The sequence below is a fragment of the Pelophylax lessonae genome (genome assembly GCF_965119305.1).
Source record: "Pelophylax lessonae genome assembly, chromosome: 8".
Taxonomy (NCBI): domain Eukaryota; kingdom Metazoa; phylum Chordata; class Amphibia; order Anura; family Ranidae; genus Pelophylax; species Pelophylax lessonae.
In genome coordinates, this window is record NC_138775.1 from 277,453,426 (window position 1) to 277,470,093 (window position 16,668).

Consider the following 16,668-nt stretch of genomic DNA (forward strand, 5'->3'; position numbering starts at 1 on the left):
CACAGGTGATGGCACAGGTTATGGTATAGGCATGGCACAGATGATGGTAAAGGCATGGCACAGGTGAGGGCACAGATGGTATAGGCATGGCACAGATGATGGTACAGGCATGGCACAGGTCGGCTTCAATCACTTACCTTCTGATGGTGGCGGGATTCCGGGAACCGAGACGAGCAGCGCCGTGGACGTCCTCCTCTTCAGTCTTCTGTCTTCCGGTCTGGGTGGCGGGAAGGAGATCGGGCGGTGACGGTGCGTGACTGACGCACGCACCGGCACCGCCCCCATTGCGAGTCAGCGATGTCCTGGATGATGATTGGTCCAGGCTGGAGACTGGACCAATCACAGCCAGGATATCGCAAAGGTGGGGGTGGCTCAGCGCTTTTTCCTGCGCCCAGGTTACGCCCCCAGAAGGCAGCCAATCGGCGCCTCTTCTGGGTCGTAACCCACCCCCCCCCATAGCCACCAGGCCCAGCGCATAGGCCTGCGAACACAATTTTTTTTCTTTTCAAAACTTTATTTGTACTTTTTTTTTTTTTTTTTTTTTTTTCTATTTTTTTTTTCTTTTTTTTAGGAAGTAGAGGGGGCGGCGCTCTGGCGCCCCCTATGCATGGTCCGCCACTGCCTGAAGGCACTAGTGACGTAGCTCTTGCTGCCCAGATGCCCCCTGGGAAGGCAACGTTATTAATGACGTCACTTGAAAATAAATCTCTATTGGTGGAAGTATGGTGCCTACTATTCACTTCTGCTTCTAAAAATACAAGTTTCCTGGCAGTCATGTTGATCTATTTACTTCAGCACTTTCTAAGTCACCTGCTTAGGACATGCTTTGCATGCATGTTCCATGCCAGTGTCTCTTTGTATCCCAAGTGCAGCACATCTAAAGTAAAGCCTTTCTCTGATCTCTCAAAGGACCAACACAGAGACGCATATAGTAAGAGATCATTTAAACGCATGTTTGCTTAGAGATCGCTGCTGACAGCTGAAGCTGTTTACACACAGTGTGTGCAGGCAATGGTTACAACTGTCGGTGCTGCCAGGAATTAGTAGATTCTTGCCTACGGATCTAATCGTTGCCTGCACATACACCTGGCTGCTTCTATTCAGCCGTCTGAATGTAGCATAACATTTTTGTTGTATTTGGTTGTATTTTGTTGTATTTGGTATACTTTTAAGCAAGAGCTTAAGGCAGAAACTGAAAAGGGAATAAAAGACCAAAAGAGGTTCACACCAAACTATCCGGCTTTTTGTTTTAGAGGTTGTATGGAAACAGGTATACATGTTCATATATGGTGGAATTACTCAATTGCTACCGTTTTTTGGAAAGAAATATTCTCTCTAGCATCTAAAATGTTTGAAATAGATATTACTCCAGATACGGTGATTGCCATTTTAAATTTAAAACCTGCATGCCTGACACAAAAACAATTACAATTATTCCTTCAGCTTCTTGAAAATATAAAGGGGATAGACCTATGCACTACAAGTAGGTATAAGACGTAAGAAAAAATGAAGGAAATGGGTAAAGATGTAATGGAACACCTAGGATCAAGCAGCTAATTCAGTAGTGTCACCACATACCACAATATTTTGTAAGATGCCCCTTAACAAACCATAGCCAAAGCTTGGAAGACTACCACTTTGAATCTTGTAGACGTTAAACATAGGATGAATAATGCATTATTTCATGCAAAAATGGAAGCCATGGATTGCGATAAATTTTAGTACTTTTTATAAGCATTTGGGACCCTTGGATTAAACATGGCCTATCACCGGGTTTTGGGGAACCGGTTCTGAATGCTTGGTAGTTAAGACTTATATTTTATTTACTTTGTATTAACTTTTGTGGTACAAGTTCTATTCGCAATGCCCTCTCCTTTACCTACTTTACCCTACCCAAACCCTGCTGACTTCTTCCTTTTTTCCTTTTTTTTTTTTATTTCCCCCACAGCCATGTTTTGAATAGCTTCTCAAAATCTTAAGATCTCAGAATATCCTATTAATAATTCTACCTTTTTTCTTTTGTCCCTTCCTTTTGTGCAAACTTCACTATACAGTATAACATTTATAATACTTCTGTAACAATAATAGTATTTCTGCTTCTGTTTTTGTTTTGTAACTTGCTTTATGGCTGTTTTATAAAACTCAATAAAAGTATTGAATGAGAAAAGACCAAAAGAGTAAGTATGGGGATGAGAAGAATTTGGTAGGCTAGGGACATGCCTAATGTCTGTAGATTAATGGGACTTCAAAAACTCTTGCTGTGCTTTTGTGCAAATGACTTTTACTTTGTCTTCATTAGGGACAGTATGAACTGGTAAAGTGCTTGGCTCCAGTCCGGGACCCCAAAAATGACCAAGAGGTGCATGAAATAGAAAACGAATGTTTAGGGATGGCAGTGCTGGCGATATCTCACTACGCCATCAAGAGGAACATGCAGCTTCCAGAGCTCCCCAAGGATATAAGGTCAGTCATGGCAGTTATGAGATCAACGTGTCTTCTAAATTGTGATTCAGGGATGGCACACATGGATTACTGGAAGTCCTCTCAGGGCTACTCCTACAGGTCCCAGGGTTACTATCATTTTAGATTTCTTTGTAGCACCATGTAATAGTGAAGCCTGGTTTTGCATTGTAAACTGAAAATGGTTCTTCCCCTGGGGGATCTCACTGGACTCATAAAACACTTTATACAGAAGCATTATAGGGGCCCTTCTGCTATTTTTTGAGAAATTAAGATGAGACATGCAACACGGCCAAATTTACCCTTTTTTTTTTTTTTTAATGAGAAGGAAGGGAGGGGTTAGCGTATATGTAAATGATCACCTTGTAAAGCAACCCACTCAGTTTAAAATAGAAAAAAAAAAAGAAAAACATTTGTGTATAGATATAAAAAAACTTAACCACTTACCGCATACTAACGTAGATCTACGTCGGTAAACTTTGCGGTAGTGTACCGGGATGATGCCTCTAGCTAGAGGCACCATCCCGGTACCGTGGTTTAGAGCCGATGGTTGGCTTTCCGTCAGTACCGACCGATGCGGCTCGGGAGCCGCTCGATCGGTACCCGGGGGGGGGCGGGAGGGGACGTCCCCTCCCGCCGCCTTCCGTGGCTGTTACCGGGGCTCCCGTCCCACCGGGAGCCCCGAGCACCCAGCCGGCACATCCGCCGGGTGGATGGAGTCCTGATCAAAGCCGGAAACGGCTTCGATCGGGTCTCCGATAAAGTAACCCGGAGGCGGCGTCCATGACGTCACGTCCGGGTTACTGTGCTGCAAAAGGCGGAGAATTTGAAAAACGGCTGTATGCAAAAATGCCGTTTTCGGCGTTTTGCATACAGGGAAGTGTAGTGGAGGGGTCTAGGGTCTTTTAGACCCTCGATCCCTCCATAAAGTGTACCTGTCACTACATATTGGTGTCACAAGGGATGTTTACATTGCTTGTGACAGCAATAATAAAGTTAAAAAAATAAATAAAATAAATGGGAAAAAAAAAAATTTAGCCGCCCCCTTCACCGTTAGCTCGCGCACAAAAAAAAACGTATACGGAAGTCGAGCCGCAAGTGAAATCGCTGTTCAAACCACACATGTGAGGTATTGCCGCGGTCGCCAGAGCGTGTGCAATAATTTAAAAAAAGAGCTACACTCTACCTCTAAACTGGTAACCGTTAAATAAATTTAAAGCGTCGCAGATTGCGATCTCTATTGACCGTAGTTTGTCGCGATCCCACGGGGGGGGGGGCGCAATTTTAAACTGTAACATGTTGGGTATCTATTTACTCGGCGTGACATGTTCTTTCACAATATACAAAAAAAAATGGGCTAACTTTACTGTTTAGTATTTTTTAAAATCAGTGAAATGTGATTTTTCAAAATTTTTCCAAAAAAATGGCGCTTTAAAGACCGCTGCGCAAATACCGCGTGATAAAAAATATTGCAATGACCGACATTTTATTTTCCAGAGTCTTGGCTAAAAAAATATACATAATGTTTGGGGGTTCTAAGTAGTTTTCTAGGAAAAAATACTGGTTTTAACGCGTGAACAAAAAGTGTCTGAAATAGGGCTGGGGCTTAAGTGGTTAATAAACACCCCTTCCTTCATTTTTTTTTTTTTTTTAATAAAAAATGATCACACGCCCTCTGTTCCTAGCTGCATTTAGAGCTCAGAGAGGTTGGGAAGGAGAAACAGCCATACAATGGTCATCCCAGTGAATGGCTGTGCAAAGGGGTTGTGTCAGCACGAGTCTGATCATTGGACGAGAGCAGACAGAGTTCCCAACATAGCTAGAGAATGGACTACGCTGTGCTTTTCCTGCTTAGTGTGGTCAGTGTTTCATAGGAAAGCAGAGGGACTGGCAGGAACACCAGGGATTTCACACAAAGAAAGCAATACAAAGAGAACAGGAGACTTTTTCATACAAGTACATGGTACAGCAGCCACATACCATGAATATGAAATGTTGGGTTTACATATTCTTTACCATGGTGTGCACCACCTTCAGTTCATTGCATGTGAATGGATTGGTTTAAGAAACCATGTTCTGATAGCTGTGGCATACCTGGCATTATCTGGTTGCAACTTGCTGCTCCCCTCGGTCATAGGACTATATCCTTGACTAATGTGTATATTTTGCAGAATGTTTTACATTCTTAGAGATACAGAAAGCCATATCCAGTACTAATACCCAGAGGCGTAACTAGAACCTTCAGGGCCCCGGTGTAAGAAACCATGAAGGGCCCCCAGGGGCCAGGTCCTTTCCTTTTAAGCCTGGGGCTCTTCCCACTGATCCTGGGGCCCTTTATTATGGTCTTGCAACGGGACCCTTTCACAAGTTCTGCAGTGGGCCCCCTTCCAGCCATCTTGGGGCCTCCCCACGGTGGTGGAATGCCAGAGCCCGGTTGCAAGTGTGACCTTTGCGATCCTGGAAGTTCACCCACTGGTGTCAGTAGTTTTTATTTTTTGGTATTTTAACTGTATTATTTTTTATCATTTTATTTTATTTTTCCAATGTCACTGACTATGACTCTGTCCATTCAGAAAAGGAAGGAGCTGGTTAATTACATATTTGCTGACCCCTTCCTGGTTCTCTATTGTGACACATCCCCTGCAGCAGCCAGCAGGAGAGGGGAGGGAGCACAGTGTGGGGGGCAGAACAGTAGGGGGGGGGGGGGAACCAGGGAAGCACACAGGGGCCCAGAGACAGCAGAACACAAGTGAACTGGATAGGAGGAGTGGCGGGGGCAGCATACAGAGGAACCAATCTCCTCCATTTTCCTCCTGCAGCTACAGGAGGAAAAAGGACAGTGATTTCTCTACATGCTGCCCCCCGCCCCTCCTATCCAGGTGTACAGGGGAGCAGCAGAGGCCCCCTGGAGCATGGGGCCGGTTGCAATTGCGACCCCTGTAGTTACGCCCCTGCTATCACCACAATTTGCTGCAGAATGTTGTCAAACAAAAGCTTATCCTGAACTGAAAACCAGAGTAAGAATTCCATGCTGGGCTGATGATGGATGCGCCTTTCTGGTATGGAAGACAGTGGAATATAGGAGAATGTGAAGGTGCGGCAATTGTCCTCATGCGGAATTCTCACTATGGTTTTTAGTTCCTGAATGGCTGGATTTCTCCTGAAATCCTTAGAGCAGGGATCCTCAAACTACGGCCCTCCCAGCTGTTGTGGAACTACACATCCCATGAGGCATTGGAAAACTCTGACATTCACAGACAGGACTAGGCATGATGGGAGCTGTAGTTCCTGAACAACTGGAGGGCCATAGTTTGAAGACCCCTGCCTTAGACTCTGGTCAATGTTAGCCCTAATAATGAATGGTGCAGCGTCCTCTGCAAGGCACTGTAAAATTATCCGTACTAAGCAGCCTCTTTTGTTAACCTTGCAGCTACAAGAAGTATATCCCTGAAACTTTAAACCGAACCATTAAACAAAGAAATATCCTTACTCGGATACGGATAAATAACGTCTTCAAGAATTTCTTGAAAGAATTCAACAATAAAACGATCTGTGACAGCAGCGTTTCTCCGCATGACCTGAAAGTGAAGTACATGTCCACGCTGGAGACGCTGACCAAAAATTACGGGGCCGAAATTTTCGAGACACAGCACTTAAAGATTTCCTCGGAGAATGAACAGAACGGGTTCCAAACCGGTGGCGTGTTTGAGGTTATGGTGACCGGGAATGATGGCATCCAGTGGAGAGTGAAACCAGCTGTAAGCATTGACAAGAAAGCTTCCGTATTTATAGATACCATGTGCTAAAAGTTGATCAACTTCCTTCTACAGTGATGGGGAAATAAATGATGGATGGTGTGGAGTTAATTGTGTGTACTGGAGTGCAAATCTCTCTGGTTAAATAGATACTGGGGAGTGAGATCTGTATGTATTAGTGCAGATCTCAATGGTTTAATGGATACTTTGGTGCAAGCTGTGTGTACTGGAGTGCAGATCTTACTGGTGACATGAATGCTGGGGAGTGAGCTGTGTGTACTGGAGAGTAATCTTACTGGTGACAAGAATGCTGGGGAGTGAGCTGTGTGTACTGGAGTGCAGATCTTTCTGGTGACATGAATGCACGGGAGTGAGCTGTGTGTACTGGAGTGCAGATCTTTCTGGTGACATGAATGCTGGGGAGTGAGTTGTGTGTACTGGGGAAGTGAGCTGTGTGTACTGGAGTGCAGATCTTTCTGGTGACATGAATGCTGGGGAGTGAGTTGTGTGTACTGGTGATGTGAATACTGGGGAAGTGAGCTGTGTGTGCTGGAGTGCAAATCTCACTGGTGACATGAATAATGGGGAAGTGAGCTGAGTGTACTGGAGTGCAAGTCTCACTGGTGACATTAATACTGGGGAAGTGAGCTATGTGTACTGGAGTGCAGATCTTACTGGTGACATTAATACTGGGGAAGTGAGCTGAGTGTACTGGAGTGCAAGTCTCACTGGTGATATGAATACTGGGGAAGTGAGCTGTGTCTACTGGAGTGCAGATCTTACTGGTGACATGAATACTGGGGAGCGAGCGGAGTGTACTGGAGTGCAAATCTCACTGGTGACAGGAATACTGGGGAAGTGAGCTATGTGTACTGGAGTGCAAATCTCACTGGTGACAGGAATACTGGGGAGTGAGCTGTGTGTACTGGAGTGCAAATCTCACTGGTGACGGGAATACTGGGGAGTGCGCTGTGTGTACTGGAGTGCACATCTTATTGGTGACATGAATACTGGGGAGTGAGCTGAGTGTACTGGAATGCACATCTTACTGGTGACATGAATACTGGGGAGTGAGCGGAGTGTACTGGAATGCACATCTTACTGGTGACATGAATACTGGGGAGTGAGCTGAGTGTACTGGAGTGCACATCTTACTGGTGACGTGAATACTGGGGAGTGAGCTGTGTGCACAATAATACAGATCCCACTGCTGACATGAATCCCGGGAAGTGAATTGTGTGTTCTGGAGTGCAAATCTCACTGGTGACATGAATACTGGGGAGCAAGCTGTGTGCAATAGTAATTGCAGCCCGCACTGGAAGCATGTATACTGTGGAGTATGGTGAGTGTTCTCCACAGTATACAGATCTGTCTGGTGACCAAGATACTGGGAAATCTAGCTGTGTGCCCCGCAATACAGATTTTACTGGTGAAATAGATATTAGTGAGTGTGCTGAAGTCCAGATCTCACTGGTGACATGGTGGATACTATGGACTGGAGTAAACAAATTGTGATGGAGCACAGATCTAGCTAATGAAGAGGGTGCCAGAAGTAAGCAGAGTGTGGGGGAGTGCAGATCTCACTGATGACATGCATGCTATGCTAGGAGTGTGCTGGAGTACAGTAATTGAAAATGAAAATCCCCAGAAAAGTAATGGAGTGGATTTAGGGATTGAGCGAAGTGTGGTAGAGAGCAGATCTCGCTTTGACATGTATGAATTTGCCTTTTATTTAGTCTACTTACTTTGGGTCTGACCCTTCATTTTTGATTAAGGTGAAAAGACCTTGACTATTTAGGGCCGGTTGACACCACAAAAACGCACTCCAAATTTCAGATGGGTTTCTGTATGCTCCTTTTTAATGCAATCAGGCAAGTTTTGTTGCATTTTTAGCGTTTTCAGGATGCAGGTTCCAGTCCAGTCCCATGCAAGACTATTTAGGGCCGGTTGACACCACCAAAACGCACTCCAAATTTGTTTCAGATACGTTTCTGTATGCTCATTTTTAATGTAATCAGGCACGTTTTGTTGCATTCTTAGCGTTTTCAGGATGCAGGTTCCAGTGCAGTCCCGTGCAAGAAAAATGCAGCATGTTCTACTTTTTTTTTTATTTCTGGCAATGGAATGCTCTGGCATTGACCGCCACACTGGTGTGAACAATGGCATTGGGAGCCACATAACCTACTTTCCGTGCATGTTTGATGCAGAAAAAATCGCACTGGACTGCATGTGGCGTGTGGCCCTCAATGAGTTTTCCTTCATTGTTTCTGAGCCCTAATATTGGCCAGCGAGGTCAGCTATCACGTTAAGCAATCAGCAGGGAGTAGCCTAGTAACTACTTCCCTTTCCAAATTCATCATTTGCTGATTACAACACCCAAGGTCTGTGTACTGTAAAGTAAAAACCCTCCCAAAGAGAGGTTCAGATGCCCTGTTGTAAACCCAACTCTCCCTAGCTGAGTAAAGGAAAGCATTAACAAGTTGTAAGACTTTCCCACCCAATCCAAAACCGCAAAAAATAGTTTGGGACTGGAATGGAGTCAACAGTTTTCAGTTTTAATGAGAAATCCTTGTACGAAAATACTTATTCCTTTCTGTTTCAAGTTGCACAGTTTGTTTACCAGGTTATCGGATTTGGCATGTCTTTAGTAAAAAGCCCAATAGGGAATATTTCATCTGGATGGACCGAGACCTATCTTGTGGTTTTCCTCGGAGTGAGAACCTTTCATTTCCTCTACATGGAAAAGCATGACTTGTGCATTGTTTAAATGCCATTTGATTTTTCTTTCCTGCAGCCTGTGATCATAGAGAAAGAAAAGAAAACAAAAAGGAAAAAGAGTGAAAACAAAAATAAAAAGGCAGATTCGAAAGCCAACGCCAAAGACCAGTGGAGCTCCTTCTCTTACTTTCCGGAGATCACCCACGTTGTAGTGAAAGATGATACTGTCTACATACACAACCAGGACAACAAGTGCATGGTAAGGATGGCAGTTCTGTGAGGGACTATATATTGGGGCCTGATTCAGAGATGCAAAGTTATCACCTTCCTGAAAGACCCTGTTCAATGCTTTTTGCAGTTTGACTTTTTCTTTATATATCTCACACACACTAAACAACATTTACCTATATTCACCTGCCGGACTACACCCGGGACCACGGCTTTCATAGTGTTCAAGTCTCCACTTTGCTCCAGCCCTCCCCATCTCGCTAAACCTGGCCATACATGTGGCAGTATTTAATCCCTTTCACACAGGCGGTGCGCCGACGGACTCAGTTTTGCTTAGCGGGATCGATCCCCGCTGAGCGGGCGGATGAAAGCTCTGTCTCCGCTTACTTTGCAGAGACTGAAGCTTTCAGATCCCCGCTCTCCTCTATGGGAGATCATATGGAAACGGACAGCCTGTCCGTTTTCATCAGATCCTATCCTCCAGACTATTGATCGACCGATTATCGGCACCATCTATATATCGGGGACCGATATGCACTTTCCCCGATATATCGGAATCGGCCCCTAAGTTTACCGATATTGCCGATATTTTGGGAAAGTGTGGGAGTAAAATGACAGTCATTTTACTCCCTCATATTTGTATAGGCAGCGCCAACATACCCTACCTATCTTTACATTTCTAGATATAGTTTACCTATATTTTGGGGTAGGCTGCAGCCTTTAGTTTATTCAAATCCACTTGCGCGGAACTTTTTACTTTATATTTTGGGAAAGTGCTTGCAGCTAGAGGAATCACGAATCGCCCCGGGACCATCATTCCTAGCCGACGGTCGGCTGTCTTGTAATGACAAGGAGTGGGAGGGGACGTACCCCCCCCCCCCCCCCGCTGCCTTGCACGGCTTGCCCGGGTCTCCCGTATCAACGGGAGACCCGGGCATCCTACCTGCACGGCCGCCAAAGCCGCATTCGGCTCTGGTTGAGTCTCCACGTAAAAAACCCGGAAGTAATGTCATGACATCACTTCCGGGTACTTGGCGCCAAATTAAAAAAACTGACCGCATTCAAAACTTGCCGTTTTGAATTCTTTTCAATGCCGCGGAAGGGGTCTTTTAGACCCCCAGATCCCTCCACAAGGAGTACCTGTGAAAAATTTTTTTTACATGTCCAAAAATATCAGCCGATACCGATATCCAATGACCGAAGTATCTGTACCGGCATTAAAAAAAATATCGGTCGATCGCTACTCTAGGCGGATAGAAAATAGGGTTTCCATCCGTCTGGATTTCACGGACAGGATCGGATCGGATAGCGGCGGGTCTCAGCAGAGATGTCTCCGCTGACATCCGCTGCTCCATAGGGGTGCATCCAATCAGGTCCGCCTGACAAACTGACAGGTGGATCGGAAAGCCAGTGTGCCAGGGGCCTTAACCACTTGGGTATTGCAAATGCCATCAGAAGTGATCATACAAACCTGAGCAATCTTCCACCAGGGTGCTTGATGACTACCAAAATTCTATTTATCGTTCAAGCCTACATGCAGCCAAAAACACAAATCGAAAAATCGGCACAAGGGACATAACTTTCAATTTGTATGAGGCTGTCCCCTATGTTGATACTTCTCCTTTCACTTGTTATCCTGTTCAGTCTTGCAACCCCCCAGCCAGCTATGCTGTAGTGCTCATGTATTAACAAGGGGCATACTGATAGTAGAAAATGCCTGAGTGACAGAGAAATTGGCTCATCAGTCTGCTGCTTCTCCTTTTACTGTTCAATTAAAGGCTGGCAGAGGGATAAGACCTGTAAGTGTTATTTAAAAGGGGTTCTAAAGTCAAATATTTATATACCTTAATGCATCCTCTGCATTAAGGTAAAAAAACCCACCATTGCTTGTCCCACTTGTATCGCCATCCCTTACCTGGCTCTTCTCCTTTCATGATCCTGTGCTGTCCTGGCTGCAGCCTTGCTCTCCCCTATTCTTAGTCTCAAAGGAGAGGCAGCAGTGGGAGCCATAGGGTCCTGCTGCTGTCAGTCACATCTTAAAAGTAGAGAGTGGCAGAGGGGTGGGGCCAAGCTGCACTGTTTGTGTCTACGGACGCACACAACCCGGCTGGGGAGCACGCCTGAAATTATGCCCTCTAAGCACACAGCTTGCTGAGGGGGGCGCCTGCAGTAAAGGAAGAGCCGAGAATGCCAGTGGGGGATTCCAAAAGAGGAGGTAAGGGACTTCTCTGTGCAATACCGCTGCACAGAGCAGGTATGTATAGCATCTTTTTTTTTAAATCCCTTTACAATCACTTTAAATACAGCAATAGGAATATAATTCCTATTCTACCTCTCAGAACTGGATACACAGACAAATCTTTAGGCATCAAAGCAGCTGCCAAACATGTATCTCATCTGTGTATAAACTGTTTTGTCAGGAGTTAAGATTTAAATTGATTGTAAAGGGATTTTTTTTTAAAAATCTAACAAACATGTCATACATACCTGCTCTGTGCAACAGTTTTGCACAGAGCGTCCCCAATACTCCTCTTCTGGGGTCTACCGTCGGCATTCCTGGCTTCTCCCCCTTCTGAGTGCCCCCATTGCAAGCCATTTGCTATGGGGACACTCATGCGGGCTTGATCCCAAGCCAATTTCTGTTTGTCCATTGACAGAGCGTTGCTTGGCCCTGCCTCTGTTCTGTTCTCACAGGCTGTGATTGATAGCAGCAGGAGCCAATGACTTTCGTTGCTGCCTCCATATCCAATGAGGAGGGAGAGAGACGCTGCTCTCGATCACAGCGCTGGATCAAGATCAGGCTCAAGCAAGTATAAGAGAGTGTTGAAGGGGAAAGCAGAACACCTTTAGTGCCGTTAAACCTTCTGCCTTCACAACCACTTTCATTTTTATTTATTTATTTCAGGTTCTTATATAGCGCTGTCAATTTACGCGGCGCTTTACATATACATTGCACATTCACATCATTCCCTGTCCTCAAGGAGCTTACGATCTAAGGTCCCCAACTCACATTCATACATACATAGTAGGGCCAATTTTATACAGGATCCAATTAACCTACCAGCATGTCTTTGGAGTGTGGGAGGAAACCCGGAGTACCCGGAGGAAACCCACGCAGGCACAGGGAGAACATACAAACTCCAGGCAGGTAGTGTCGTGGTTGGGATTCGAACCAGCGACCCTCTTGCTGCTAGGTGAAAGTGCTAACCACTACACCACTGTACCGCCCAACCACTACACCACTGTGCCGCCCAACCACTACACCACTGTGCCGCCCAACCACTACACCACTGTGCCACCCATTTTTGAAAGGTAATTCATTTGTTGCTGCTCTATTATGTGACATTTTTAGAATTTATTCACACAAAATCGTAAGTTATTGATAAATCATCTTTAATTGTTCATCTAGGAACTGAAGCTCCCCTCTCCAGATGTTGCACTCTCGTTCACCGCTCTTGTAGATGGCTACTTCAGGCTGACTGCAGATGCCCATCACTATCTGTGCACTGATGTGGCCCCACCATTATTAGTACATAATATAATGAACGGCTGTCATGGACCTGTTTGGTAAGTCCATGGTTCCTTTGAAAACCGTTTTATATTCGGTTATCTGCAACAGATTGCCTGTGTCTTATGAGTTTTTTTCTTGGATGTTGTGTATGTGTTCAGTGACTTTTAATCGGTGTAGCAGGTCAGATCTGTTGCCAGGAATGGCAATCTGTGAAAATCTTGTTGAATTTATCAGAAGGTCTATGGTCACCCTGCAAGGAAAAATTGGATTGACCAGCAATTCTAATTTTAATGACATTTCGTCTAAAAAGTGCAACCCAATATGTGAAAAAAAAAAACTGGTGTACCTTCTAATATTTCTTGCACATGACAAACTGAGGAGGTGTGGCCACTAAAGTTCTAATTGCTGAGCTTGAAAACCAAAAAATAGTCTTCTACTGTCTCCCAGTGAACTTGTGCAAGATGGGCACAAATGGTTATATATATATATTTTTTTTTTAAAGAGATCAACTGATTATCAAAGTTTTAGGGTCCATTGTGGTGGAATTACCTAGTGAGCATGTAGAAGGTTTAAAAGAGGTTGTAAACTCGTTTTTTTTTTTTTTCCACCCTGCAAGAGAAAGACATAATGAACTAGTATGCATCGCATACTAGCTCATTATGCAATACTTACCTTAGAACGAGCCCCCGCCGTGCCGCTCACTCACCTCTGACGGGCGACCTGTCCAGTCGCCCGTCTTCCGGGATTGCGGCATCCAGCCATCTGATTGGCCGGATCCGCGGTGACGTCGCTCCCGCGCACGCGCGCGAGAGCCGCCAGTCACGGCACGGGACTCTGAAGGAACGGCACGAGCGGCCGTTCCTTCAGAGCGCATGCGCCAGTGATGTCACTGGCTGCATGTAAGGTAAATATCTCCTAAACGGTACATGTTTAGGAGATATTTACAGTACCTATAGGTAAGTCTTATCATAGGATCACCTATAGGTACAAGTTGTAGAGGAGGGTTTACTTCCTCTTTAAAGGCGAGCCTGCGGTTAAGATGTGGACATTCCGATAGTGATCGACCAATATCGTTTTTTCATTGCCGATACCGATATTTTGGCCATCTCGTATTGGTATCGGCCGAAATTTTCGTACATTTAAACATTTTTTTTTTTGACAGGTACTCTTGTGGAGGGATCTGGGGGTCTAAAAGACCCCCAAAACCCTCCTCTGCACTTGAAAGCATTCAAAATGCCAAGTTTGGCTGTTTTGAATGCTGTCTTTTTTTTTTTTAATCTGGCGCTGAGTAGCTGGAAGTGAGGTCATGACACCACTTCCGGGTTTTTGTATGGAGAACTGATCAGAACAGATTGCGGCTTTGATCGGGTCTTCGGCTACCGTGCAGGCTGGTTGCCCAGGTTTCCCGTCCCACCGGGCAACCAGCCGGGTGAGCCGCGGGAGGGGAGGGGGGGGAACATTGGGGGGAACATCCCCTCCCGCTCCTTGTTGTGACAGCTGAGGGGCTTCTCAGCCGCATCGGTTATCATTACAAGACACCCGACCGTCGGCTATGGACACCGGTATCGGGGTGATGCCTCTAGCTGCAGGCATCACTCCGGTACAAGCACTTTCCCGAAATATCGGTAACCTCAGGGGCTGATTCCGATATATCGGGGAAAGTGCAGATCGGCCCTCAATATATCGGCTTTGCCGATAATCGGTCGATCCCTACATTTCGACCATTACATATTCGTATCAAGCAATAAAGAAAATTTTAAAACAAGCCCTAACCATTTTTCAAAAATGTAATTGTGGAGCAATTCTCAAAGTTCACAATTGATGCTCTGATATCACAGCTCAGGAAGGGATGGGCTCTCTCGTGTAAACACTACACTGTTTACATCTGTGATTGGTTTCTATCATGGCAATTACAATGTACAGAGCCGCTCAGATTGGCTCTGTGAATGGAGCTGTCCGATGAAACACCATTCGTAGACGTTGACTGGTACAAAGGTTGTTGCCCAACACCAGCTTTATCCAGGGCCGTTTATAAATGACACTGGAAAAAATACCCATTCAACATTTATAAACGTTGGGTGGTAGATAAGTGGCTAATGAGAGAGAGATGGTACAATCTCAATTGTAACATTGTATATAAAATATAAAGGCACACCCGATAACTCTGACTGGGAATGGATTTAGTAAAGTAGATTACCAGATTGATCTCCGTTGATTAAAACTATTGAAAGGTTTAGATCAATGAAAAAGAGAAGCTTAGAATAGAAATTCTAAAATTTGAAGGTGAAACCATTTTTTTTCTATTCTGGATAGAATAAGGGAGGGTTATAACCTCTGTCAGGTTTTTTTTTTGTTTTTGTATTTTTCACTCTGTCATGTTCTGGAGCCAAAACAAGAAGTGAGGGAATCCCTGGATGTCCCCACTGGAAGATTTCCCCTCTAATACCACTCAAAATTTTGGATTTTGTTCGCTTTTAGTGATGACGGTAAGCAGGACAATTAGATAAGAAGAGACTCTCAGCAGGGGCACATTTCTGCCTTTACATAGAATACATAGTTATAGTTGGTCAGGGTGTAATAAGGGCCACAGTCCATTCAGTTTAACCTGTGTGTGAATGTATTTATTTACCATTTCCCACATCCCTGTATATTGTGTTTGCTAAGATGCCCATCTAAAAGTTTGTTGAAATTGGTCTCATTTCCTGCTGACTCCACGAATTGTGGAAGGGAGCTCCACATCCTTACCACTCGTACAGTAAAGTCGTTTAAAGTTATAAACGCTTCTTGTACAACTTTGCTTGCTGGCTGGCCCGGTGTCATCTTCAGCGAATTGAGGCTGAATAGTTTCCTTCCTATGCTAGAATCCCTATTTAGGCTCGGTTCACACTGGGGTGACCTGTCAGGCGACTTGGTCCCCTGACAAATCTCGCTCTATTTAGTGCAACTGAGTCAAATCAAATAAAAGCAATCAAATAAGAGCAACTCAAGTTGCTCCGTTTTAGAAAAACGTTCCTGCAATTCTTGGGGGCGACTTCAGAGCGATTTGCATTGACTTCTGTAAAAGAAGTCATTTGCAAGCTGCGATGAAGACCCGCTGTGCGGCGTGGCTTCAAAGTCGGGCAACTTTGAAGCTGCACTAGTGTGAACCGAGACTTAGATTACCATTCAGACTGTATATGAAACTGATACAAATGTATTTATTTATTGACTTGTACAGCTACGTTGCTACAATGATTACTCTAATTTGTTGGCACATACATGTTCTATTACCTAGCTACAATAGATACATAAACAATGTCGCCTGGGATCATTTGTTCTTCTAGTGCTGTTACTGAGACAGTTGATTTTTTTTTTTTTTTTTTTTTATTGGACTTATGCCATAGTAGCTTCTGTTTTCATACAGACACCATATTGTTTTTTTGACAATTAGTTTTTGTTATGGAAATTTTTTTTTTTTTTGTAGCATATTTAGGCCCCAGGCACACAGAACATAAAAAAAAAGCTGCTTTTACAGGCGTTTGATTTTGTGTTTTTAATATAGGCGTTTACAGGTGTATTAGAAGAGGAGCATTTAGAGGCTGAGAAAAAACGCACCACCAGTGTGTTCAGGAGAAGAGCGATTGGGCAGGAAAAAATGCTAAATGTGCCCAAACATAAGACCTGTTTAGTGTTTGAGCGTTCAATCCAATGGCTATTTGTTTATCATTTTAAAATTTCTAGCTTTAATATTTCGAGCAAACTGGTTCTTTTAGGTCTTCAATTTGCCTTTTTTTTCTGTTGAAAGAATGGGAAAAGCGGGCACTGCTTGTGCTCTCGTCTGGATTTGTTCACATTTTTGGATGCTCTCATTTTGTATCTTACAGCACGGAGTACGCGGTGAACAAGCTGCGGCAAGAAGGCAACGAGGAAGGGATGTATGTCCTCAGGTGGAGCTGCACTGACTTCAATCACATCCTTATGACTGTGGCCTGTTCCAAAATGTCTAAGGTAATAAGT

At 44.5% G+C, this 16,668-nt stretch overlaps 1 protein-coding gene across 1 annotated transcript in view; it reads left to right on the forward strand.

The window, feature by feature from the left end:
- JAK1 (Janus kinase 1) overlaps window positions 1–16,668 on the forward strand; it is a 150,533-nt gene that overhangs the window by 54,775 nt on the left and 79,090 nt on the right. The window contains 5 exon segments of the mRNA XM_082264987.1: window positions 2,300–2,463; window positions 5,891–6,218; window positions 9,010–9,192; window positions 12,571–12,728; window positions 16,536–16,659. Of these exon segments, the coding sequence (XP_082121113.1) occupies window positions 2,300–2,463; window positions 5,891–6,218; window positions 9,010–9,192; window positions 12,571–12,728; window positions 16,536–16,659 (957 nt within the window).